Genomic DNA, 27275 nt, shown 5'->3' with positions numbered 1-27275 from the left:
GTTGGAGGGAATATTGGAGTTGACGGTTTATACAAACATCCTTCTCCCGCAAAATTGAGAAATATGTTGAGGGTTTTATAATTGTATGCATGTGTATATAACTGATATACTTTTGATAATTAATTGCAAACATAACCCTGGCTGCCAAGACTGTAGAAATCATCCATCAATCAGAGAAACCTTATTTCCTTGTAGATTTATTTTATGAATATATTAGCTGAATTTACAACAAGAATCACCATTTTCCATATAACATTAACCCTCTGTGCACCATGCATCTGTGTACCTCTGATCTTTCTTGCTCAGGTCCAGGCTGTGCTCCTGCGTGGAGTCTTGGGAGGCCCCGGAGTTGAGGTCCATTGGCTCCTGCTTCACTTGAACTAGATTGAAATGGCTGGCTGAAGCCGGATGCCCATTCCCTGAGGATCAAGCCAGAGACGCAGATGAGAGAAGTGACAACAAAGTTATTGTTGGTCAGCATTATCATCCTATGACGAGATCTAATCTGACTTCTGTCCTAGCCCGAAAAGAATACACTGAGTGATAATTATTGTGAAATTATGTCAGGCCGTCAAGCCTTTTAAATGGTGATTGAGAGGCGGGAGATATGAGGGAAAAAGACCCCTTTTTCTGCAGCACTTGTCACAACTCATTTGCTAGGCTGCCTCTTAACTGGTCATTAAGTGAGATGCTAATGCTGAGGGAAAGTGGCAGTCTCAGATTGGCCACCCCCTCCTTTCCCACCTTCCCAGGCTGCTTGTTGGCCTGACAACGGACGGCAGCCAATGCCACTGAGCGTACCCACAAGGAACAGGGGTGCTATGTCGGTCAGATTGGAGCTGACAGCCAATCAGATTGGTTCAAATAGCATGACCTCTCGATCACATTCTCCTCCAAATAGGTATTCAGTGGATGCTGTGAGCGATAACAGGAGCGCTGAAATTAAATAAATAAAGACCAGGGGCGATGTGGGGTAAAAATGCTGACAGGAAGGTGAATTCTGCCCCACTCCCCTGATCCCCGAGGGACTGAAATATTCATTTGTCCTGGGGCTACACATAGAAAGCTGGGCTTTTTGGTAGACAATAAGTGGCGTTTTATTTAAAAAAAAATGTGAGCAGGAGGGGTGACCCTGGTATAGCCTCTTAGACACTGTAAGACTGTGAAGCCCCAGCAGCAGTGATTGGTTTGGTGAGAAATATGTTGTTTGGGAATCAGGGCGGGTGCTGAGGGATAGTGACAGGCAAGGTCGTGGGCAACCAAGTGTATGCCCTTGGCCCTCTGCCTGGTGAGCCTCCTCTCCTTTTTCTTGATGGGGAGAAAACAAGATCAGCCTACGTAAAGGGGCTGCCCCCCAGCCCCTCCCCCCGCCAAGATGACCCAGAGACATATCAGGCAGAATAGGAGTGGAAAAGCCTGTCTTGGGCCTTGTCAGCGGAAAGCTCAGAGATGGGGAAGTGTCAGTGTCAGTTCAGTTTGACAATGGCTGGGGTTGGAGGGGCTGGAGGTGGGGTCAGGGTGGGGATAAAGGAAAACAGCAGTCAAACAATTTTGCGTCTGGTTGACGCAATGGTTATCAAATCTCCATCCAGCGCTCCTTCCCTCCCCCCAACTTGATACAAGTACACCCAAAATGAACTAGCCAGCTCCTGTCTTGTCATTGACAATTAAATCAACTCTCAGACCAAATGAGAGCACATTATATCAAGAGCAGCATCATATATTCACTATACAGTATGAGATGTATGTGATCATCAGGCAGATTAAAGCATTCTTTCACTATATCAGAGGAGGAATTTACTTTTTAAAGTGGATTATAATGCAAAAGTCTCATATTCTGTATTCATCATGAATTTATTTTTTCTATCCACTTCCCAAAGAGGGAGAACAAATGAGTTTGACTCAAAGAAGCTTCTTTCTGGAAATTATCCAGGAATAATGTATCACCATGTAATTACTCCGGATAAGATACAGAGCTTGTGAAAGATCATTTGTACTGTGTGTCTAATTAGTAAACCCTTCAGATGCTTGAATCTCTTGGAAAAACACTTAGGGGTAAATTAGAGCGGAACATTAATAAGAAATAAAAAATAAAAATGAATACTAAGAAAATACTGAAAGCAGAAACAGGAAGTTTCAGAACCCCATGATAAACAATGTGAAAAATAGCCACAAACACTGGGCCTTTTCTCACACCTTTTTGACAGAGAAGCACAAACCACATCCTCCTCATTTTAGCCCCAAATGTCCTGTTCACACATTTTATCAAGCACAAATGAAAGAAACAAAACCTAAGCTACTCCTCCGTTCTGTATCTGCACTGAAGTTTTACCGAAAAGTATGTGATCGAGATGGAGGAGATTATTTCAAACCAGCTTTATCAAGCAGAGAGATCTGAGATGCAGCCTCTCAGTGAGACAACGAGAGGGGTGGTAAAGACACCATCTGTGGAGGCCACACCCTCAGTGGGGGCCTTCCCAGTGTTTAGACTACCTGCTGGAAGCCCAGAGGTGGAGCTCAGCCTGACAGCCTGGGCTCAGCTCGGCTCCCTGGAGCAGCTGCCCCATCTCTCTCCCAGGGCCTGTCCTGCTCCAGGAACACCACCAGGAATTGTAATCCTTCCCAGCCCCAACATCCGGAGACGCTCCCCCTTGCAGCCCCATTTACAATCTGCACCCCACCTGCTCAGGCTCAGTACAGGAGGCCCCACTGCTACTGCATGCAAGATTGTGCTCTGCAGTGCATTATCAATGTAATGCTTTAACTTCATTTTCATTTTCAGAAGCTTTGTTTAGAGCAATATGATAAACATAGACAAGGCAATTACCTCCAAAATTTATGTGAATTGTGTTTATGCTAAATAGATATTGACATGTTTTTGTGGGAACAGAAGGTTTCTAGAAAATATAAAAGTGTGTCTTTGCCGATGCATGCAAGTGTGTCTGAGTTCTTGTGTCAGTGGAAAAAAAAACCTCTTTCTCAGCTCTAGTGCATTGAGTCATTTCTGCCTGAGCGATTTCTGTTCTTTTCTTTATCGGTTTGCATAGAGGATACGAAAAAAAAGGAAAAACCCAACATTTTTTTTGTTCTTGCAATTTCTGAACTTAATTTCATTCCACCTCCATTTGCTTGGAACGGGTGCAGACACAGATAAGAGACCAATGATGAGGAAACATGTTCGACACAAGCCCCAGGAGCCCCCACTCCGAACATCATAAGAGACTTTTACAGGCTCTACTCTCCCCTGTCAGCGCATTTATCTCCAAATGGATTGTGGGTATCTAACAAACGATCAACACAATAACAAGCCCAGAGCAGAGGACTATGCCTCCGGTATGCCCCTTTAAGCCTGAAAGCGCCAGTTTTTCTGCCTTTCTCTCCACTGTGGGATAGTGATAGAATTGACCTCTGAGTGCACTCTCCGTCCACACAGAAAAAAGGTTGTGGCTTTTAGTACATATGCATGTATTCTCTTTGGAAACTGACATATTTCAAAAGGTTATTGTTTGTCATGGATTTCTATACCTTTGTCTATTAATAGAGTAACAAGCAAAGCTAACCTACGCAATTGACTACCAATTTATTCATGGGCTTACAATTTGCACTTGTTAACCTGGTTCAGTTACTGCCTTAAGGAAAAGGAAATAGGGCTGAAATAACCTGTTAACCTAGATCAATAAATTATCAATTGTTTGTACTTTAAATTGCTTGTTTTGTCTGGCCACCAGTCCAAAACCAGAGATAACAGATAAATTATGCACAATGATGACTATTTGTGAAGTGACTGACCTGTGTCTAGGTTGATGGAAGGCTTCAGGGCAGCAGCTGCCAGTCTGGCCATCATGGGGGATATCAGCCCTTTGCTTGCTGAGATCTTCTCCATGATTGAGGAGGTGGCGAAGGACGTTGGGGTAGAGGCCATGGCTCCGTCTGCACCCATTGTGGAGCAACCTTGGGTCAGTGAGTCGGTAGGCATGGAGTGGGCCCCAGAGGATACAGCTGATATCAGGCTAGCTGCTGGCAGAGGTGGTTGGAGAGGCATCCTGGGTATGAGGGGGAAGAAAGGGTTGGAGGTGGCCAGGGCACTGTTAGAAAGAGCAAGGGCCACAGGCATGTTGCTGGGCAGGGCCTGGGACAGCAGGCTGGACATACGCTGGCCCGCACTGGGCAGTGAGGATGTGGGTTTGAAGGTGTGGCCCGATGTCGAGGAGGAGGAGGAGGAGACAGCAGTGGTGGGTGTGGCCAACAGGTGCGATACAGTGGTGGACTGCTGGGTCGTAGGCGAGGCACTCAGGCTGGAGTTCTTGCTGCTGATGGTTGAGAAGTCCATCAGGTCATCGTTGCTCGATTCCTCTGCCTCATCCTTTGGCGCCATGTAGGAGGAAGAGAGCCCCATTACACCGGAGGAGCGGATGTGCCGACGCTCGTGTTTGCGTTTGTGGGAGGTCATCTGGCTAGTGGAGGTAAAGGTGAAGCCGCAGCCCGAGCGGATACAGTGGAAGTGGTTGGTGGCTTTGCTGTATACGCAGCCCTCGTACTTGCATTCCTCATACTTATAGAACTTCTTGAAGCCATCTTTGGCATAGGCATCATCCTTGATGTGGTAGCTCTTGTGCTTCTCAATGTCACACTTGTTCTTGAATGTGAATGTGCATCCTGGGCGCCTGTAAAAAAAGAAGGAAAACAAGGGGAAAACATGACTCGCTATGATGCTCTGCCACAAAGCCATCTCAGTACCTCAGTGCAGTTGGGAGTCATAGAGAGGGTCTACATGATTCAAATATTTTACAATGGAGGAATGATAATTGAGGGGCTTTAATACAACAGCAGCCCATTGACACTAGGCCACCTGTAACCTTTGCCAGAGGGATACATTCCGGGGAGGGAGTTTGGTGAATCAACCAAGTGATTTTCTATGTCCATTGATAATAGTTCTGTGGTGCATGCTCTTCAAAATAAGAGCTTGATGCTTTTATCCACTTTTTTCATCTAACTGTGATTCTGTTAGGCCATTAGTCACAATTTCATTGTTTGCTGCCCATCATTTATTTCTTTTTCAGTAAAGAATGTGCCTATATCCCTTTTCTTCTGCTGCTGATTTTTGGTCTATTGCATTTATATAAACTGCTTTTATGGGCCTAACTACACATTTTGATAATACAATTCCTGTTTGAATACAAATATACACATATTTGGAAGTGTTTTAATGCATTTATACTTAATTTAGTTTTTTCTGAACGGAAAAAAAAACCTTCCACTCTATTAGGCCTACAATATTCACCTGCAGTGGAAGTGCGTAGTCTTCTGCCCGTAGAATTGACAACCGACTGTGCCACAGTCCTCAGTGGCACGAAATCTCTGGAAGCCATCGTTGATCAGCTGGGCATTCTTTTTATGGAAGTTTTCATGGGTCATGACATCAGAGGTGCTGGTGTACACCTTGCTGCAGCCCACCTAGGAAAGCAAAGACAAAGCATGGCAATGGAAAACAAGATCTGTGCCCCACAGCAGATAGGAAAGTTTCAGTTTGCATGAATGGTTTTGAAGAAGCCAGCTACTAAAATGCAGAGATCTGATATAATGTCCACGCCATAGAAAAGGGAGCTCAGTGTGGTTAAGAAAATGCTAGTGGCCTAGAAATGGGTGGAAGAAGGTTGTTTTCACAAATGTATTTTTGGTAATGCACAACAGTGTGGTACATGTTTCGAGTAAAACCTGTGAATTGGAAACAATCTTGTCATTGTGATAATTGGAAAAAATAAAACAAAGTGACTGAAAGAGGCAGTGGTCACAGCAGGTAGCTGAAACTACAGTACCTTCCTGGCAATGCTGCCTTTTAGAAAATGAAATTCATATTTGGAGTGTGACGATGCAGTCACTACAAGCTTACTTTAACTCTGAGAACAAATCTGAGAGGTGGAGGGGGGCAGAGGAAAGCACAGAAGTAAGGAGACTGTCTTTAGTTTAAATGTTCTGGTACTCAGGAGCCCTCAGAGCCAACAGAGGGAGGAAAAAACAGGTAATGTTTGAATTAAAAGCAGCAATTGTATATCATCCCTGGCACTTTTCACCCGCACAAACCGGGCAACTTCTCCATATTGAGTCAAACAATGAAAAAAATGCCACTCTGTTTTTTTCCCTCTCTAAATCAAGTGAGCCGATGCCAACATCTGCAGGTTCTCAGGGACTGTTAAAACAAGGGCTGAAATGTCCTAATAACAATTACGCCGTTAGAGGGGTTTAAAAAAGAATATATCTCAAACCATCCTCCACAGCCCTGCTGCCCTGGCGGTGAGAAAGCTCTCAGCACAATGACACTTTGAAAATAAGCAGATGTAAAAAATTAAACAAATCCAGAAGGGGGAATAATCTTCAACTGGCTGCTTGGTACTAAAAGATGAAAAATGTGTAGTTTATATAAACACCTTACTGAATTTTATCCATGCCAATTAAGGAGCGAGAGAGTGAAGAGGTGGAGAAAGCAAAAGCAGCCTCACGTGTATTCATCCTTTTTAAATTTTCTTTTATTTACTTAAGGACACGTTTTGCCAAACTGCTCTTTAAAGACACTTTGGTGTAAATGGAAAAGTTTGGAACTGTAATTCCATTTCACAGATGTAGGTAAACTGTGTGACTCTGAAACATCCTGTAGTCGTGTATGTCTTAAGAGTGGTCGTTTGTCCCAGATTCAGGGCATTGTCTATATCATGATGCTCTGCAACTCCTTTTTTCTTCCTGTTTTAAACTGTCCTGAAATTTTATCATTGTTGTAAAATGCTGTTTTAAGCCAGTGAATGTTCTCATTTGTCCAGGTCATCGCTATCCCCTGCTGTTTTAAGGCTCTTAACAGATACAGAAGCAGGCTTTGGGCTCTATATAGACTCTCTCTATGTGAGATCTGGTTTACTGACAACCACGTTTGTTGTGTGGCTCTAGCAGATAAATTCAATTATGAATTATATTGCACATATTTTATTAGCATACATAAGTCGTGGGCTATTTGTACTGTATGTAATTCTAAAGCACATGTGGCCATATCTGCTTATATTTTTCTATTTCCATGTTTGTGTGCATTTGTGTGCAAGCATGCCTACTGTACGTATTTCTTGGTTTATTGTGGGCTTATGTGTAGATGGAGGAGGAGGTGTCAGTCTTTGTAGGGTACCTGCATGCAGTGGTAATGGGTGCTTTTTCCATTGAGGTGGCAGCCATGATAGTAGACACTGCAGTCGTCCAGAGGGCTGAAGCGCATGAAGCCATGCTGTAGAGAGTTGTCCCTCTTCTTGTGCATGTTGTAGTGCCTGATTACATCCTGCTTACTGGTAAACCTCTGCAAAAGGGGAGGGGGGAAAATGTACGGCAACAGGTTGGTGTTTATTTAAACCAGTCACAGAATCAGCAACAAGTCACTTTATCTCTGTGGAAGCAGCAGCTGCAACATGCAGAAGCCAACTGGCAGTTGGGGAGGGCTGTGCACACTGCAATGGAGAGGGCCAGGATGTCTTTAAAGATGATGCGTTCTGTAGTTATTGATTTACTTTGCATATCTTAAAAGTTCTGTCCTATCCAAATGCAGCACCAAAGGCTCTGGGACTTTGTGAGTGCGGGAGAAGCTTCCACATGGAACATGAAGTATGTTCCCCATACACCCACTGTCTCTATATTATTTTTTTCCCTTCCACCAAAATGTATTTTTTTAATTAAGATGAATCAATTGGCATGCAAGATCACAGTTCTGATGTTTCTGTCTCTGGAAAAATTATGTTCCATGCAGATGGTTTCTCAGACATGCACAGGGGAGAACAGAAGACAACAGAAACAGACAAACAAACAAACAAGCGAACCAAAAAACGCTTTCCCTTTCAATTCACTGAGATATGATTCCATTTTTAATTAAAGCATTAACACTCGCTTTTGGTGCAGGCTTCGCTTGTAATGATGAGTGAATATGCTAAGAGACCTGCCTTCTAAAATTACAACATTAATAAATAAATAAATAAAAAGTCCCTCCCACACCCAGGAGTCAGGAAGGGAAAACAGAAAAGTAACTCCACAGAGACTTTCAGCAACCAAATCTGCTGTAATTGGGCTTAAGCTGATGTAACAGAACCTGTAACATGAGAGCACGAATCAATGAGACAGTTCTGTCTTCCATACATATTTATCTACAGTTGAGGGAAAAACCTCAGAAAGAACTATTCTAAAAAGCAACTAATTGCTGTACAAAGTAGGGTAATTGCTTTGTGTCATGTGTTCCACTCGCGCACAAGTAAAAAGCTAAGATCTCACACAGCTGTTCATTCCCTCGCTGGCTTGTTTCCCACTGCATATTTCTGATATGTTTGACTCATGTAGGAGCAAACACTTCATTAGAATTTTTAATCTAATTGATGAATGCTTTGGATTTATCATTTTGAACAATTTTCGTGAAAATCCTGAGCTCAGTTCTGGACTTTGGGCTCTCTGATATCTACCGTTAGTTAAGTTGAACTGCGGTCATGGTAAATTCGATCCATCAAGCCATCCAAAATAGGCCGTGTAGAGAGCTGACTGGGAAAAAGATCTCATTTTCAGTTGAGTGGTGATGAAGGTTGGAAGCCACTTGCTACATTTATTTTAGGATTCCCACTAGTGTGGCAAGATGCACACTCTCCCTCACGTACAAGCCCATGAAAGGAGAATGTTAAGACTCAGCCAATAGCCCGCAAGCTGGCAGTGGGATAATATTCCAGGAGTGTGTGTCATGTAACATTTCATGAGTTATCGCTTCGAAAGGGGCTGCTCATCACGGCCTGTTTCTTTTTTTTCAGGGTATTGACATCCCAGAGAGCTGGCTTCCAGAGCAAATCTGTGTTTCTACGCAACTCAAAAGTAACAGAGAAATGTGGACCTGACCGTGGAAATTGCCATGATAACCTGAACTAACACTTTAAATAATGACATGAAATGATTTTCCTTTGTACTGCTCCAAGAATGTGTCCCATCAGACTGTGAAGTGGGAATCATGCAGAAAATGAAAGCTTAGATCTGTAATGCTTTTCACCACATAAACAATATTTATTGAGCGCTAATCTCTCATGATCAGGAGCAGACAAAGGAGATTACAGCTGAAGATGGCTTAATTCAAAAAAATCAGGAAAGGAAGGAAAACACACACAGCTCTAGCTGTGCATGGATTTTTTGACATCTTTGACAAATCTTCCTGTGTTTATCTAACTCTCTCAGGCCATATGCTACAGCAAACACAGGGCCTGTATTATGATCTGCTTTGTGTTTTTTCTCGTTCCTGTGCCATACATGACAACTCCTGGGACCAGGATGAGATTAATAACGTGAAAGGGGATTAAAGGCAGCGCCCCAGTCAGTGGCAGATGTCTTTAGAATAAAGAACACAGATAAAAAGAGGCATATTTCAGGCATATTTTCAATGAACTCTTATGATAAAAGGCCAACTATCAAAGACCAACAGTGCCTGAGAGGCGCCTGCAAACTGAACAGATGTAAACACTCATGGCTGGCTGACCAGAGGCCAACAAACTTTTCACCTGCGTAGACTTTGGATGGGTTGTGACCACAATTATAAAGTTTATCCATTTTGTCTATCCTAGAATCACCACATCCCCTTTGTCATGTATTGCAGATGCTTAGAAAATAATTCGCCTAACGTAAAGAAAAAATGCAAATTAAGCTCTCACTTGTTTTGACCAGTGAGGGTGGCACTTTTTCCAAATTTTCTTTTGTCTTATTTTTCTTAACTGTGGAGTACTGAGGTTATTCTCAAGATTGGAGCATTCAGGAGAAAATGTGTATTTGAGTGATGCTCAAAAAAGTTGTAAGGTACTCACGCTCACCTGGTAGTTACACTCAGGGTCCATGCAGTGGTAATGCTCTCTGTACTGGTAGGCACAGTGCACGTGTCCACAGTGTTGACTTCCAGAGAACCTGAAAACCAAGTTGCAGGACATATTTCAACCGTTACACATTTGAAGAGCCACACAGAGCAGTGAATAAAAGGACATCAAGACTGGTTCAAAAACCTGGGAACAGATCGGGGCTTATCGCACAAGGAGCAGTTGCAGGGACGAAAAAGCTTAATATATGGCAGTGTGATTCAAAAATAATCAACAGCAATTTGAGAATGATTAGGGAAGAAATGATTTGAAATACCAGGAACAGCACAAAAGAAAAACAGGTGAAGGAGTTTTCAAAGGCATTAAGCGCGTCTCACTTTCAAAGTATCACAGCTCGCACCTTCAAACTGACTTCTGCTTTCCACACCGCTGCAACAATTTACCCGTCTGTCACACCAATTTCAACTGAATTAGCTCCATTTATTTCCAAAGCAGCCGTAAGAGACACTTATTACACTGAAACCCTTTCCCTCGACACACATACACACACCCACTCAAGGATCGGGGACCTCATGACTACTTTATTTCTCAATGCTATGAAAACCTTTGTCAAATGAACACACAGTTCTTTCAGGTTAACCACAGTTTTTCTTTTAACCCCAGACCCTTTCCCTCACTCGTCTGAAGTCCAAAAAACAGATTTTAGTCTCGAGCTATATATTTAAAAAAAGGCTGCCACTTGCTACAGTACAGCCACTTTTACGGTGGTGATTATAAGCCTGACGATGATGACTGTTAAAATCCTCCAATTACCAGTGAAAACACACAAATAAACATTTGCACTGCTCCTGCCAAGAGCTCCATCTGCCAGTGCAGAGGAGAGGGGGAAAAGGGGGCTAAGTAATATTTTTTCCATCTCTCTTTCTGTTTTTTCCTTGTAGGGATTATCCCAAAGCTGCATTTACAGATCACTTTGCTGAGTTCATCAAGCTAATTGAACTGCATATCCACTACTCTTTTTAAGTTGGCTGTGAGAGTGTATGTGTGTCTAAAAACGAGTGATGGAGGTAGAGGGGGCTTTGGTAAGGTTTGATGGCTTTTTTTTTTAGAAAAGACAAAACCAGAAGCTGAACTACGTGCGTACACACCAACATATGTCCCTACCATTACTGTTTTCTATACTCTTATTTCACAAACACTACATACCCACACGCACACAAGCATTTACACTGATGAACACACAAAGCCCCCTCACCCCCCTGAGACTATGGCCCACCCTTCTGCTCATTGCCCAGCTGTATCACTTTGCCTCTGGACAATTCCCACTTGCCGCGTCAGGGGGCCTAATGGGCCGCTGCTGTTCAGCACCAGATTAAATATTAATATCGCCACGATACAGAGATTGCAGCGCATCTCCAGTTACAATAGAGATACACAGATCAAAGTGCCGAGGCAATAGTGGGTGCATGAAAGCATTTAAAGAGTGAAAACTGCAACTAAACACTACCAGCGAAGCTCTTTAAAACATCAAACTGTAGTGTGGTGATGAGATGAAGAACTTTTTTTTCTCTTTTCACAAGGATTGGGTACGAACATGTTTACAAAGCAGGTTTTTAGTATTTGTGTGCCCTCATTAGCCCGAGCTCCAAAGAGGACCCTCCCCCGCTTCTACCTCCCCTCTCGGTGCTACATTTGCCCTTTTTATGAGCCCTCCTTTTCCATTTTTTTCCTCCCTCCTCTTCTTTCCTTTCTCTTTTTTTTCCAACCCCAACACGGAAATTGAAACTGTATCTGGGCTTATCTGCAGCCTCCCCGTGCATCAACTGCCGAGATGTTTAGACAAATTTTATGCATTATGCAGCGCAAATATCAAAACAGTTCTTGGCAGTGCCAGCAGAAGCCTCATTAAAAATTCCTTAATTAAATCTTCTTGCAAAATGTAATCAGTCCAAGGAAGGGGTTTTGTGTGTGTGTATGTGTATGCGTGTGTGTGTGCAGATGAGGACGTGTGTGTTTGTGTGTGTGTCTGTCAGTGCCAAGGCTTTGATTTGTGCCCTTCATGTTATGGCTTGGAGAAGTAATCATTAACGCCAAAGCCACTTTGGCTTTTCAAATGCTATTTTTCTTTCTTTTTAAACGGAATAAACAAACAAATGATAATCACCTTTCTAGTGTCGGCTCAAAATGAATCCAGACTGGGGGACATTGTTCTGTGTCCATTGAAACGCGAGATACCGACCCACCCCTGATGTTTTTGTCTCTGTTGGTGTGAATGACAGACTTTTTAGATCAGTCGGTTCCTTGTGTGTTCAACAATAAACAGCAGAACTCAAGAAGAACCCGGCCTAAGCTCATATCCTCTTTGTGTCAGTGACAGCTAACAATAGAGTTGCACAGAATTATGTTCTCCTCAATGTTTTAGTACTATACACACCATGAGCATTTACTCAACCAGTTACAGTAAGCTACCATCAAACCATTTCACTTTCATTACCCCTCATCCTTCTACTTCCTCTCAGCACATAAATTGGGGCTTTTCTTAATCAATTTACTGCACACAGAACATTCTCACACCAGTCTACGATCTAGTTACATCACTGAATAAAACACACCATCAGTGGATTAAAAAAAAAGGTTCATCTCTGTTTTGGGCATATTTTTTCATTGGTGTAGCACATTGAGGGATTTGCATACCTGGCAATATATTTCTGGTAGAGGTTGATGTCGTCGCTGGCGGGTTTATCTGGTGGCAGGCCATTCCTAATGCAACAGCAAACACAAAAGAGACAGGATTAATGGTAAGGTTGGGCTGCTTGTTGTTAATAAAAACAAACTGACACAATATTTACTTACAAGCCGCTCCCAAACTTTGGACTATCAATATACATTTTCTTGTGGCATAACAGCGTTTTCATGTGCTGTATGAATCAGGGATAGAAGGCACACACTTTGATGCATGGTCTCCCAACCAATGAAAGGCAAAATGCAGAAGCAAGGGGACATTAATCTTTTATATGGGTATTTTTGTGAGTGCTCATACGCAAAACTGGATAATGGGGGATGTGGAAGAAAAGCTCTGAAAAGGTCTTTTCTGATAATCTCTAAGGGCCTTTGGGTCTAATGCTGATGTCAAGTTGTCTCCAATCAGTCTGGACTCAGTTCAAACAAAGATTTAAGACAAAACAATTCAAATGCATATGGATCAAGCTAATCTGTCGACTCGATCAGTTTTGATTCAATCAGATTTAATTCAAAACAGATTGATCACATTACAGAGGAATGCTGTGTGCATTTTGTCACCTGTGATGTGATTTCCTTCATAAAACAGGTAGCAGTGACAGTGTTGGTTCTGCTTGCTCTCTCTCAGAAATGGCATTTAGCTCCATGTGAGCAGCTCCAAACGGGGGATGACCTGAGGTTAATCTGGCCCAGAGGGCAGGATGCACTGCCAGACATTCTCACTAGTATTCCCTCTCTCCTCCCTGTATACAAGCACTAGACTGGGTCAGTTAGCCTAGCTTGCAGCGCCACAAAGCCCCAACCTGACAAAGACCAAAGCCTGAGGGAGAGGTGCCTGAGGGCTCTTGAACAGTGTCTTTGATAGGTCTTGACTAACTAGAGACAAGGTCAAAACCAATCAAACAGACTCTGGGAGCTGTTTCCTACAGGTAGCGCACACGACTGTAGGCTACCTCCCCAAACCCCTCGTTTACTTCCTTTAAAGTGCACTCGTCAGGCAGTGTGGAGTCGGCCCCTGTGACTCGCCGGGAGGTTAGTCATGGCTCCGAAGTAATTAAAGGGAGAGTTGTTACACCCTAGCCAAACGAAAGAAGTCAGTCACTTTGCGATGACTGTGCTAAATCAGTCTCCACGGAGTGCTACAGCGAGTAAACACTTCATGTGCCTTCTCAACTCATCATGACGTGGATCTATTGGGCGCTATGCGCTATTTTACACTACATTCCTGTTGGCTGCTGTGGAGGTAGCAATTACCTTTGCGTTAGGCTAACTGACTCACAGTAGCAGTTAAGTGTATGTGAGCCTCACATTGGCTCCAAGGTGTTCCTCTGGAACTTGGGATCTTTTCAATCCACCAATAAACTTTAAATTGCAATTTTAATGGACAGGTTATGGTTTTTATTAGCTGATTTTTAAGAGGTATGCATTGTTTTTGTGCAAATAACTTATGCAGTATGTCACGCTATGTTCACACATCTCAATTACCAATAAGAGAGAGGATGAGAAGCAATGGGATACATGCTGTCATCTCTTGCCCTCTAAGTTTTGTACATATATTACCTCACTGTTAACAATACCAAGGTTATGTTTTATTCACTGTTTGTTTGTCTTAACTTAAAATAAACTGATCTACTACTTTTATTGGGAAGTTTGGTCATGGGCAAAGTAATTCATCAGTTTGAGGTACGAATTACGCCACAATGTTACAATTTGTAGCGCTAAAGCTTTTCGCACAGTCCTAATTTAATGAATACCCTAAAACTAATGTTGTTCTCTTGATTCCCTGGTCAAACATCAATCAAATATCAATTCATATAGGCCACGCCCAGTATCAGCTATATAGATTTTTCACCACTTTGAATTTTTTTTGCATCAGTTTAATATTTCTAGACAGGATTTAAGTTTTCTCAAAAATCAGCATTATTTATCTACATATGTGTTTCGATAAAGGTTAAAAAAAGGATTGTGTTGCAGTTGCAAGTCATGTGCTCTCTGAGTGCTTTCTAGTTTAGCTCTGATGACGTTTGAGCAGACTTACTTAACAGAGGACACAGTGCCCGTGGTGATGGAGTCAGTCTTTGAAAAGCTGGACTTCAGGTAGTCAGCAGCGTTGAAGCTTATCTGTCCTGTCTGGTCCATTGTGAGCCCTGGGGCGATGCTGGCCCCAGCTGTGCCCATAGTTGGGACACCAGGAGCTCCTGGGTTACCGGGCGCTGTAGCGAGGACATTCGGCATCAGTGAGGCCTCTGGATTTCCTGGCATTAACTTCTGAATTGTTCTGATGTCATACTTCGAAGGACGGCCCACTTTGCAGGTCTTAAAGGCAATGGCACCGCCCATGTCAGGGTTACCTTCACCAGGCTTGAAGAGGTGGAGAAACTTGACGTTCTCCAGGTCATACTTGGAGGGTCGCTTGTAAGCATTACCGTTCTGCTGCTGTAGACTCTCACCCATCTTCAGCTTCTGAATAAAGAAGTCATACTTGGAGGCTCGGGACGCCATGTTCTGCATGTGAGAGGGATTTGGTAGCTGAGAAGTGCCCAGCTGAGGTCCTCCGGGCTGTTTGTGGTCCAGGCTCGGGGGGTAGATCTGTGCCTCGGCCCCTGGGACGCTCCCAGAGGTCTGGAGCATGGTAGCGCTCTTGTCTTGGGCCAGTTTTGGGTTGAGGTTGTCTGGTTTTGGTGGGGTTGCATGTATGGGCCAAGGTAGAGTTTCCCCAGCTTTTAGCTTACGAATATACTCTTCATACTTGGAGAAGCGGGCACGCCGTGAGGCCTCCTCACTGCTGAGGGATGAGGGGTCTGAGGTAGCGGCTTTGAGCTTCTCAAAGCTGATCTTCTTGGTCAGCTCATCCCTTACCTGCTGGTCATCATAACCGAACATTCCCAAAAATTCATTCATGGTGTTTGCTGCATAGTCTCGCAGGGCGGATGCTTCTCCTGCACAGAGAAAAGAGTAGAGTAGTGAGATCATACGTATGTGAGATGAATACTTCTGTTAATTGCTCTCATACCAGCAAATGTGTCGAGTTTCAAACCTTAGTCATTGGTGCTGTTTGGTATTACTGTAATTACTGTAAGTCTTTACTTTCGCTTCATATTATAATAGTTTTTCATTTGAGTAGTGAAACTGAACCCAAATTAACCCATTGCTCAAGGCTTGTTAATCAGTGGCCAAAGTCCCCAGTCCATCCACCAAATGGTTCTCCCTCACTTCATATTGATTAATGCTCACTTCGTACAGTTACACTGTCGCTGAACTTTGTAGCCTAAGAGGATAGTCTATATTTGACTGTTTATTTTTTTATTAGGGATCAAATACATGAGTTATGAATAGCGTAATCTGGCACTAGTTTGTGTTCAAGTGGACAATATTTATTTTTTTAACAATCCCCTCTCCACTACATTATAGTGTATATCTTTTTCTGAACAATAAATTATGTGGTGGTCTTAATCCTCGTCATTTCAGAACTGTAGTAAATTTATAAACAGGAAAAGTGATTCTGCACTGCAAGCTTGAAGCAGCATCTGTACATCTCTATATTTATGTGTCTACAAGACGTCTGAGGCAATGCTCTTCCTGTTTTGGTTGCACTATAAGTCATTACTGCAAAATCTGCGGGTGACTGTAGCAGAGGACACACTGAGTACACTTCTAAACACATCTTCTGATTTTCTATGCCTATTATGTTATGCTATAAAAACTCATTAGATAATTACTTTTGAGGTTAACATTTTAAATAATTATTTCACATGTGAGAGTATGAAATGTTGGTTACCACATTAAGAGATCAAATTTGAGAAAAAAAAAATATATAGGGGAAGTTTAGCAGGAAAACTGTTTATAAAACATCTTAGGTGCACTTGCCTACAGATTTTTACATGATGGCTGATGCTTAACAATTTGAAAATGGCATAATTATAATTACTATCTGCTAGGAAATTATGTCATGTTAAGTGCAATTCATAATTCATAATCCCCCATGAAACTTGGGGTAAGGTATTTGAAAATAACATGAATATTGTGTCACCTTCAAGAGTGAAAATAATGAATCTTTTCCCCTTTTTACACATTTGTGAACTGAAACATCACTTTCATTTTAAGAGTCCATTAAATTGGACAACTTCCCCAAGGACATAGGCGAAATATAGTAAATGTATAGTTTAATTGCATTATGTGGAGATTAATTCTGGCCCATTAACTTTCATCCAGGTTAGTGCAAGGGGTCAGGGAGTGGAGAAAAGGGAAAAATGATTGGGCTTGAGAGCAGTGGAGGGACAAAGTTCTGCTTAAAGAAGAGGGGAAAATGTACGGAGAGGCAGGGGGAACTTGTGAGGCAGTTGTGTTGGCTGAACCAACTCAATTCCATAAATCTCCTGTTTGCATATCAGGCAAAATACCAGAACACAGAAATGCTAGTAATGTACCAGATGACAATTTCACCTGGGTCATGTAAAGGCTTTGGCTCATCCTCAGGACCAGGGTCAAAACCCTTTTTAAAAAAAATGTTAAATGCTTTTTAAAAATGTTTTATTGCTTTTTGTCTATCGCCATCAACACATGAGCTGGTGAGAAGTAATACCACCTACCAGCCGGGTAATTAATACACAAATATTTCTGTTCTTGTCTCAGATTTCTCAGTTATTGCTAAATCAGTCTGTGCCCTGCTTTTCACATCTCCTGTGCAGCATGTAAAATAATCCCCAAATTTCCATTCACAGCGTTGGGGTTGCTCCTCTGCGCGATGGTTCAGTATGAAAGAGTATCTTGTGGATCGAAAGGGCATGAAAAATTTAACAGAAATGGATCAGGTATTTGACAGGAAATACATGCATGTTTGCCACAGATCTTTTCATCAGATCTACCATGTTTTAACATGTACTCAAACCACAGAGTGAAATACTGTATATATGTAAGATTTTGTGTTTCCCTGAGATGTTCAACTGATAATCATACAGGCCATAAAAGATCACTGGAAAGACAACTGAACATGTCCACTTAAAATGTAATTTGGCTAAACACTCGTTAGATAACCTTTGTGCTTAGTTGGATTTAACTGCTACTGTATTTGTAAGGGCATCTCAGGCCACAGATACGTATCATATAGCTCTAAAGTTAGGGCAGACGTGCCCAGGTCAGAAAATAGAACTACACTTTACTGTGCGAAGGATGGTATTTTTTATTATAGGTAGAATTGATGGGAATATTATTAAATATTGTCTGGGAACCGATGAATGCCTGTTGACTTTTGCTTTGGAGTAGGTGTCAAATTAAAGAAAACATCTGTCATTTTTGTAGCAGAGTCAATTGTTAATTATTGCAGAGACTAGTGGTTTCTGTCATGGGAGTACCGTCATCTCTGTTTTCATATTCTATTTGCTTATGGTATTATCATCACCACTTGTCCAAAAAAAAAATTAGCAGAGTCTCTTTATTCATCAGCGGAGCCATGTGGCGTGCTATCAATGAATGGCAAGTGATTGGACTTGAAAAGGATTATGACTGGGACTGACAGGAGAGAACCTTTCTAAAACACCATGTAAATGAGTTTTCTACTCAAGCCCTATCTGGCTGCCTCTTCATGATGTCATGTGACACCAGGTGGGAAACTATGTCTAGGTGTATCGGTTAAGGTGTACCGACCCACCACAATAACAAAAAACAAACAAAAAAAACCCCTCATATCTGAAATTTCCCTCTGCACTCTCTCTGGTGTCACTGGAAAATCTACAAACAAGTGGTTCCTAATCTTGACACTTCAGGCAAGCAAAACCCAACACACAACACAGACCTGCCTTGTCTATATTTGAGGCAATTAGGCCACATTTTCCTTCCAAGATATGATAACAGATGGGCTTTATATCTCCTTTTGACTGACCAAACATGGCCATCAGTGTGGCATAGCTTTCCTGCTCACAGGACTGAGAGGCAGAGGTGTCGCTGATGATAAAGGTGCATGCTAGTGCCTATATTTGGAATAATCTAGAGTTTGAATACCCTCAAAAGGGTGTCAGTTTTGAATCACACATGCACATGTAAACCATTTGGTTAAAACAGAAAGTTTAATAGCATGCATTGTTTTCAGTGTTCAGTCGGAGAAAGTTTAGAATAATGGGATTCTTTTAGATGGTATAATAATTTAAATATTCTTTTAAAAAGCAATTTGAGGTCATGTTACTGAAATTGTTTTGTTTTAATGGACAAGAGTTGCTTTGAATAAATGACATTATGTGCATTTGTTTGGACTAATTTGACACGCACAAAACTGTATAGAGCTTCAAACTTCCCCTCTGTTTGGTTAGTTAATTAACAAGCAGTAAATAGAGAGGGCTTTGAAACAGCTTGAAATGAACAATAACCTTTAACAGTGAACCCAGAATTGCAAATGGAAGTCATGGTCAAGCCTGTTTGATCCAGCATCTCTGTCATTGCTTTCATAGTTTTTATTCATTGGTTTTTCCATTGACTGGCTTATGAGGGCTCTAATGCGACATCTAAATTATCTAGGAAAAGTATTCTGGGGTTTTGCACTGATAGGAAATCCGCACGATGCCTCGATGTGAGGAGTTAAATGTTTTGAAGGTCGCACTTTCTCTCATTGATCTTGCAATGTTTGTTAATTACATTGTCACTGATGTTGTGAGAGATAATTAAGCCACTATGTTTATATGCATAATTATGTGCACTCCGCATCAGCCTTTGAAAGACAGCGGTGAGAGAGAGAGAGAGAGAGAGAGAGAGAGGGGCGAAAAAAATGTTTTAATTGTGAGCTGAGCAGAAACATGGCAATATAGATGCCCTAGTTACAATCAACAAAGAGCAACTCTGAAAAAAAACCCACTCTAAAGACAAGATTTGCAACTGATGCAGAATGCTCTCCCCGCAGTCTTCAAACACTCTAGCTTTGTTGTGAGACATAAAGTAGTAAGGAAGGGAAAGGTGTAGGCCTGCTACACAACAGTAATACATATTTACAGACAGACGGTTTTATGGCCATGAAATATACACAAAATGACTAATTAAAACCACAAAGCATTTTTCATTTGCCGCTGAAATGAAACCTGCGTCATTTTCTCAGAAGCCCCTGCTCTAAATCTATGTGTGGCCGGAGCTACTGCTGTAAAACAAAAAGAAATGCAGACAAAAAGAGCATGTGTACATGACTCTGAGGTAGATACCTAAACCTAGATGAAAGACCAAAAAACTGTTAAAGTGAGGTGAGCAAGCACAAAACAAAACTTGTTTTTGTACCGCAACAACCGGTCTCACCTGCAAATTGCAGTTGCTTTTTTTTTCTTGCTCTGGCTGTCTGTGAAACAGGCTTTATCTATTCATATAAGAATTTTTTTTCTCCTTTTTACAGCTCTGTGTTTTAACTGCTATACAAAGGCCAATCTCTCCTATAGTGTGCATGCATCTAGCTTCAAGGGTCACAGTGTATGACTGTTAAAGGTACTTTCTTAAAAGATTGTTTAAGCTGTTGACACATTCTCTTCAGAAAGACTCTTTATGCCAGCTTTATCTATTTGATAATCAGTGAATTATACTGTGGGAACATCATGTCACAATTAAACAGGGGTTATTATGAGTCATTTACAAGAGCACATTGTATTATGGAATTTATTAAAATATGTCCATGTCTGCTAACAATAAATTCATGAAGCCAATGTTTTTTGATAAGAATGTACTTAAATTCCCCTTTTCTGACTTAATTTGACGATTGATCTCTTGTATTTGACAACTGTGAAAAAAAAACCTGAGCTCCTCCACGGCAGAGTACACCTCCATGTAATAGAGGAGTCTGAAGCAGTGGCTAAGTTTAGTGAGCTTAGGGAAAATCAAAGACTCAATATGTAATCCTGGGTGTAATATGAAGCTTAGCCTGGTCCTGCCATGCGCTCTTGGCCCACAGCTGCTGGGAGAGTGCATAAACAGCCTTATGTTGTAAGCCTACTCCATTTATGAATTTCTTCATGCAGTTAACCACACACTGACAAGTTCCTGTCCCCCCCCCGGTCTGCCATTTGAATCTGTCTTTAGGGTAATAATGTCACTGGCTATTCATAATGTAACTCTAGAGTGTGTCTTTCCAATAATGGGCACACTTAAGCTTACTGTATGTGGATGCGGCAACCCTTTATCTAAGCATTTGTCCCTTTATTCTATGGAGTGGAATGTTTTGTAGGGCAAAAGTAGTGTTAGAGAATGTTAAGATGTATAAAAAGGGTCAAATGAATCAGAGTATGGTGGGGACATCACAAAGAAAACTGATTGGACAACAGAGAGTCAAAATGTACCTGTGGAGGAGAAAGGTGCTTGGCGACTCTGGGCCTCGCTTGGTGGCATGTAGGTGTTATCTTTTGTAGGGGTTTCTTCAGCTTCTTTGTCGTCATGGTAACTGCCATCATGAGAGCCTGCCACGGGCTCGGCCTCCTCTGCATTGTCTTCGTCATCGCTGCAGCCTGTGGGCTGTACCATGTACACGCCCTCAGGAGGGCCATCTACGTCATTCCTGACTTTTGGTTCATGCTCCTGTTCATCGTCAGGAGCTGGCGGCTCATCGCCATACTCACCGTTGACCCACTTCTCGATGGCCTCGCGTCTCTTCTGGTCCTCCTCTAGGCTCTGACTAAGGTTCAGGCTCTCAGGGAAGTTGGTCTCATTGTCATCGTAGTGGGAACTGCCACGCTCACTGTTTTCTGCTACACTCTGATCTCCCTCTGCATTCTGGGAGCTGCTGTCGAACACCACCTGGCGGCTCAGCTTGGCACAGATAGCATTGAGTTTTAGGCCACCTTTCCTTTTGGCGGCCATCTTGGATTTTCCTGAGGTCGTTTCAGTGCATAAACTCCTTTCAGCTGATGGAAACAAGAACAAAAAAAGATAGACGATTAGTTTAAGTTGTTCGGTAACACATTTATCAGTGTTAAAGTTTAAAAATCTAACTCTACTTTTTCACTCAATGAGTGAACCTGTTCTTCCGCGTCAGTAACTTACTTACTTACTTACTTACTGATTTTAAAGATCACAATGGAAAAACAACACTGAACAACACTGTCTGCTGCTATTAATAACATCCCAAAGCACTTAACAATAACAGCACAAGACTGGAAGGACACACAGAGATACTGTACATATCTTTCTAAGTCACACCTCTTCGGTCAGCTCGGTCTAAAGTAGTAGTGGAAAAAAAGCAGAAAAAAAGCTCAGGCAGCTGAAACCACAGGCAGATAGGTATCAGACCCCCTACGGTACTACAAGCAGCAAATACATGGCTACATAATCCTTCACATGACAGCGCTATAGAGACACTGTGAAATGTTATCTTCACTCTCACCTCAAGAGGCTATGGGCCTGCCACTGAGTGGGGGTCTGCACAGCGTTAAAGCTGTCAGGATGTGGAGTGAAAATTCAGTACTTTTGGTCTTTTTGCAGCCATCTTTCCATGTGGGTTATTCAGTGTGATTAAACCGTATGTGTTTCTTTATTAAAATTAAAAGAATATACCATGTATATATGCTCTTTACATACCCTCTGCTGTCTTTAACTGTTCATCTAGCCAAGACAGAAACATCTACCAAAAAATGATGGCATGTTTTGCATATCTTTATTTAACAAGACATACTGCACAGTCTCACCATCTTCTCCCCAGTGTGGCCTCTCTGAACAATAGAGCATGATAGAGTGTGCTTTGGGGCAGGAATTGGTGGCATTATTTCAACCCAAGTGGGGCTATCTTTATAACATGTCCTCTGATGAGGCAGGAACAGCTGCCTGAGGCATTCCATATCCAGAGCTGCCTTTTTAGGGCAGAAACTGCACTCTAGTACCTTTCACTTTAATTCCAGAGCCACCAAAGTTCACCTTCCTGCAGCATTTTCCCGACTCAAAATCAAGGCCAGATCTTTATCAAGTTGTAAATAACTTTTAAAAAGCGAGGAGGAGGTGACCGTGAGTAACACAAGAAAAAGCAGTAAAACCACCAGGGATCAGACTAGCATTTTAACTTGTTTTCTGTTTCTATTTGGCAGTATGTAAAGCTTTGTCAGTTGAAGCTCTGTGAAAACAGTTAAACAGCATGCTACTGCAGAGATATTTCTCCTTGTGTGAAGTTGTATTGAGTCTTAACTCAGCCACACTGTGGTTAAGATAACTATACTGAGCTGTGGTCCCACCATTTCAACAGACAAAAATGTGTGATATGAAAGGTAACAAAGTTCTATCTTAAAGACTCAATTCACTTTCTATAACAATGAGTACGAGCCTCTTCATTTTCCCTCAGCCATAAAGCCAAGCACAATCATGTGTGAGCCATTGCCAGCATTATGTAAATCACATCGGTGCAACATAAAATCCTGTTTTCATTTTCTTTTGCAAAGCTGTGGAATCATTAGAGGATATACAATTTGAAGGAGTTTACAGATCACCCTGTCGCCAGACAATGCACCCCGTGCTCCCCACACATGCTTTCTCAGTTACTGTATTTACATTGCGGGCTTCCTCTCTGAAACAATGGCTTCAGGAATTATGTAGTTTTGAGGGGGTTGTATATCAGCGGCACATTACTGTACAATTTAGTGTTAGACAATTGCAGGCAGGGGTGAAAGGGTCACCTTTGAGAAGACAGCAATTTTGAAAAAAAAAAAAAAGAAAGAAATCAGCTGGAAAAACTATTAGGAAGTGGAAGACATAAATTTTCAAGTTTTTTTTTTTTTTTTTCGAAATACTCTCCAAAGGAAGATTGAGGTCATTTGGGTGTTGCAGTGGAGGTCATTTTTGTCTGTTTACTGTGTTCAGTATTTCATGCTTTAACTACCGATTTCCTTTGCATTGCAATCTCAAGCTCCTATAGTAGGAAATGACCCTGACATAGTTGTTTCTTTCCATTAGTGAGTATTTATGTATGATTTTCTGTTAACAATACAAAGCGTGCATAGAGGACTAAGTGCTACTGGTTGAGTATCTAAGCAGGCCTCTAACTGAATTATCAGACAGCTTAAGCACACATTCAGTGTTTTCTTTTTAAAGGTAGGGCGTGCTTTAAAACAAATTTAATATTGTGAGCGTCCCTTGAGGAGAAACATGCTATGGTTCGATGGTTTATGGAAGCTGTCTAAACTATTATTTATGCTGAGGGTTTCTGTCCACAGCAGCTTTTTGCCATTGCTTACAATAGGGATTGCTATGGTAACACCAACCTGTTTACCTCAAGTCGTTTGTGTGCATGATAGCGTACAATGAGATAAAATCTGTGGGGACCTACATGAAAGAACAACTTTTCCCTCTGGGACCAACTCCCCCACCTCCCTGAGAGTCCAGTAAGCATTATGCCTTATTAATGAATATCAGACAGAAAAACAACACTGTCACATGCATTGGACATTATTTACAGTCTGTTTTAGCCTGGTGTGCTAATTGTCAAGGAGGAGACACCTCAGTAAGCACTGGGAGTTGGAAAAAACAGGCAGGTTTGAATTTCAACACAACAGCTGAAACTAATTTTTCCAACTGCTTATGTTAACTGTGACACTATTTTTACTGGAAACAGTGCAGGGCCACAAAGGAGCGCCATATACTGTCTGTATATGGCCAAAACCTGAGGAAAAAGTCAAGAAACTATTTTGAATACATTTGGACAAGGTCAGGTTCTTTTTCATCTTCAGTCAAAAATAAGTGCATCAAAGTTCTTTGGAGCCCTGCTTCTTCTCAGCGCTGGATGACACGGATTGTGTGCAAGTCTAGCCCTCTGCACTGACAAGCTTACTCTTCCCCAGCTCAAAGCCCCACAGGTCTTGTTGGTTTTTGATGCAGAGCCTCTGTTTATGTGCCAGAATGATATCATGCCCAATCAAGTGGTGTTTCAAATCCTAATAACGCTGTTGGAAGTGAATTATTTGTGTGAACGTGCACAGACTGCAATCAAGGCAGCTACGGGTAAAGGATGTAAGAGTTAAGACTGGTTGTGACTGGCAGGGTCATGGCTTAACCTCTTTTTTGTCATACAAGACGAGGCAGCTCCTGTCCAAAATGCTTGTTTAATCAACTTATGGAAGTCACATAAACATATAGAAAACTGAGTAACTTGACTTTATTGTTCATTCAAAGCACAGCGCTGCACCATAAACACATCGACTCCCTGGAGTGTTATGAGTTTGTATGGATCGTGCATGAGGGTCTGTATATAAAAGACGTAGATATTACCTGTTTAAACTAAAGCTTATCTCTACACCTAATCAAACACAGGTACAAGGCTTGTTGTAGATTCCTGCTGAGTTCCAACATGACTGACACAAGGACAAACCCCCCGCAATATCAGGAGTTAATTAATACAAACAGGGTCTGGGAGATGTCTGTTCAGCTCAGGATTATTTTACAATATGCAAGAGAATTGCTGTAGCTCTTTAAAAAATAACCCAGTATAACTTTATGAACCTTTGGCAGATTAATCGACAAGGCTGCAGCTCCCTGTGTGTAGCTCAGTGAACCTTTTGTGTCTAGCTCTCAAGGGAGATGTATGTGTGAGAGAGCGCGTGTGCATGAGTGTTTCTGGGAAATCACTGAGCCACACAGGCAAACATACACAAACACACTTGAAAATTACCATGTTTTTATTTTTGTAAATTTACGGCTTGCAGGAAGATAATGTTTTCCTCCTCTCTCTCTCCCTCTGCATGGCGGAGAGGCTGCGGCAGCCACAAGGAAGTCAAGCGGAAAGCCACTGATGGACAACTACGCCACGACACCCGAACCCCAGCATCTGGCCCCTCTCTCATTTTTATTACACAAGAATAACAATAAGCAGGTCGTCGACCCCGCCATGAGATTTTGCCTCAGTTTTCCAACAGTCGGTGCAGCCGATGCTGAGAAATTTCCATTTTTCTGCATGCATATTTAATTGAGTTTTGTCCCAGTGGTGCGGAAATGATTTGTTTTTTGCTCTCTGTTCACTTGACTCCTCTTCGGAGTCGCTAACCCTGATTAAGACGTTCCCGTTAATTTCCCAGCGCACACCTTTTTTTTGTGCATTAATGGTTCTGATCGTCTAATTAAAACTTCTCAGCTCGGCTGCTGATCACCGCTCGTTGTGCCTCTGACCTGAAGTTTTAATTGCCGCATCAGAAGCGATAATAATAATTTTGAGGTTCTGATGATTAAAAACAATGCCATTGCCAACTAGTTGATAGATGGGGGTTTAGGGGTGGGCACATCTAAGGAGAAGTTTATGAAGAGAAGGGATTTAGAAAGGGGGGTTGCATAGGCTGGTATACACTACCAAGGAGCAAGATGGGATTGGGGGTTGATCACTGAGGGGAAGGGGGTGGCAGAGCATATGGAAACCTCCAAGTCCTCCTGTCGCTCAGAGTCTTCCTGAAGAAACAGGTTTGGTTGGGACTGGGACTTAGCTTTCCCCACCTCAAATCTAAATCTGCCACTGACTGATCCACTTTGGAGCTCTACTCACTTGGCAGGTTTGCCAGGTTGGGGAAGAGAGAGAAAAACAGAGCGATAAAGGCACATAAAAGATGACGACAGTCCAATACCCTGTGCTTATTTTCATAAAAAGATAATAGCACAGTAGGCGGAGTACAAAAGCCACATTGTTCATAAAGTGACTGAATGGAAAAAAGGAACCTATGGTGACTGTTGGCACCGTCATAAAACCTGATACTGATGAGACGTATACGATACCTAGATTGCTGTCAAAACAGGAGAAGTGAGTTCTTTTAAACAGTACTTTCACACTGTACTTTAGAGATCACACACAAATGTACAGAAATGATTCAGGCATGAAGAGAAAGACTGTATACCCGGGAAACTGCCACTAGCACAAAACTATAACATTTTGTTCTTTTTTTTTAACGACTGGATTTCTAATGGAATTTTTTTAAGGTGCCAATGCAGGATCAATGCTTTTCTGCAAAATATATTGCACAAACAGTAGACAGACACATGGACATACAGTCAGGAGGTAACTGTCTTCTTTCCCCTGCCCCGTCTCCTCCCCTTGTTCCTCTCTCACACAAATGTATTTTATTATTAATCAGTTGGTTGCACATCTGCCTGCTTGTTGTTGTTTTTTTCTATCAATAAAGCACTTATTGCTTTTAGTCTAGAATGTGACCTTGCACATTGTGTGTCGTATTTCTGGGGGTGCCGACCTTGAAGGACCCGTTTGGACTATTTCACTTCAGTTCAGTCCACGGGCTGTTATCAAACATTAGCCCTCAGCCAAATGCCACACTCCTGTCACACTCCCGCAAAACACAATGAAGACACTGCAGGACAAAGGCAGACACAAACGGCCCCAGTTACACACATACACACACATGCACTGACTGCACTGGACAATGGCTGTAAAAAACAATCTATATTTCAAGTGCAGACGGAAGAGAAAAGACGTTCAACTTGAGGGCAATCAGACAGGAAAGTTGAAAATTAAGGACAAATACGGCCTCCGGCTTCATCACAAACAGGGTAATTATGGTGTTTTCCAGAATAGAGGACAAGCAGCTTAAAATGGTCTAAGGGAGGGAAAAAAACAATCTGACATGAGTGACAAGAACCATTCTGACAGCCACATACCAAAACAGCCAACTTTCATTGAGTTTGCTGCTTAGGGTAATTCATGGGACTCACAACTAACTTGTTAAAATTGTACATAAAATCTGGACTCACAGCTGGCGC

The 27275-nt window shown here is 42.0% G+C and overlaps 1 protein-coding gene across 13 annotated transcripts in view; it reads right to left on the bottom strand.

The window, feature by feature from the left end:
* The window catches only part of casz1 (castor zinc finger 1), a 179935-nt gene that overhangs the window by 13031 nt on the left and 139629 nt on the right, over positions 1-27275 (bottom strand). For 5 of the 13 annotated variants that reach the window (XM_083919746.1, XM_083919747.1, XM_083919743.1 and 2 more), the window contains 9 exons: positions 20888-21448; positions 14629-15529; positions 12546-12611; positions 12016-12111; positions 9846-9942; positions 7166-7330; positions 5282-5454; positions 3790-4664; positions 287-419 (listed from right to left, as the gene is read on the bottom strand). In XM_083919746.1, coding sequence (XP_083775872.1) covers positions 287-419; positions 3790-4664; positions 5282-5454; positions 7166-7330; positions 9846-9942; positions 12016-12111; positions 12546-12611; positions 14629-15529; positions 20888-21404 — 3023 coding nt within the window. In that variant the 5' untranslated portion in view covers positions 21405-21448. The remainder of the gene's footprint in view (positions 1-286; positions 420-3789; positions 4665-5281; positions 5455-7165; positions 7331-9845; positions 9943-12015; positions 12112-12545; positions 12612-14628; positions 15530-20887; positions 21449-27275) is intronic. The other 8 variants (XM_083919749.1, XM_083919745.1, XM_083919741.1 and 5 more) reach the window with 4 other exon arrangements.

The sequence above is a fragment of the Echiichthys vipera genome, assembly GCF_963691815.1.
Source record: "Echiichthys vipera genome assembly, chromosome: 9".
Taxonomy (NCBI): domain Eukaryota; kingdom Metazoa; phylum Chordata; class Actinopteri; order Perciformes; family Trachinidae; genus Echiichthys; species Echiichthys vipera.
This window is presented reverse-complemented; position numbering and strand designations above follow the sequence as displayed.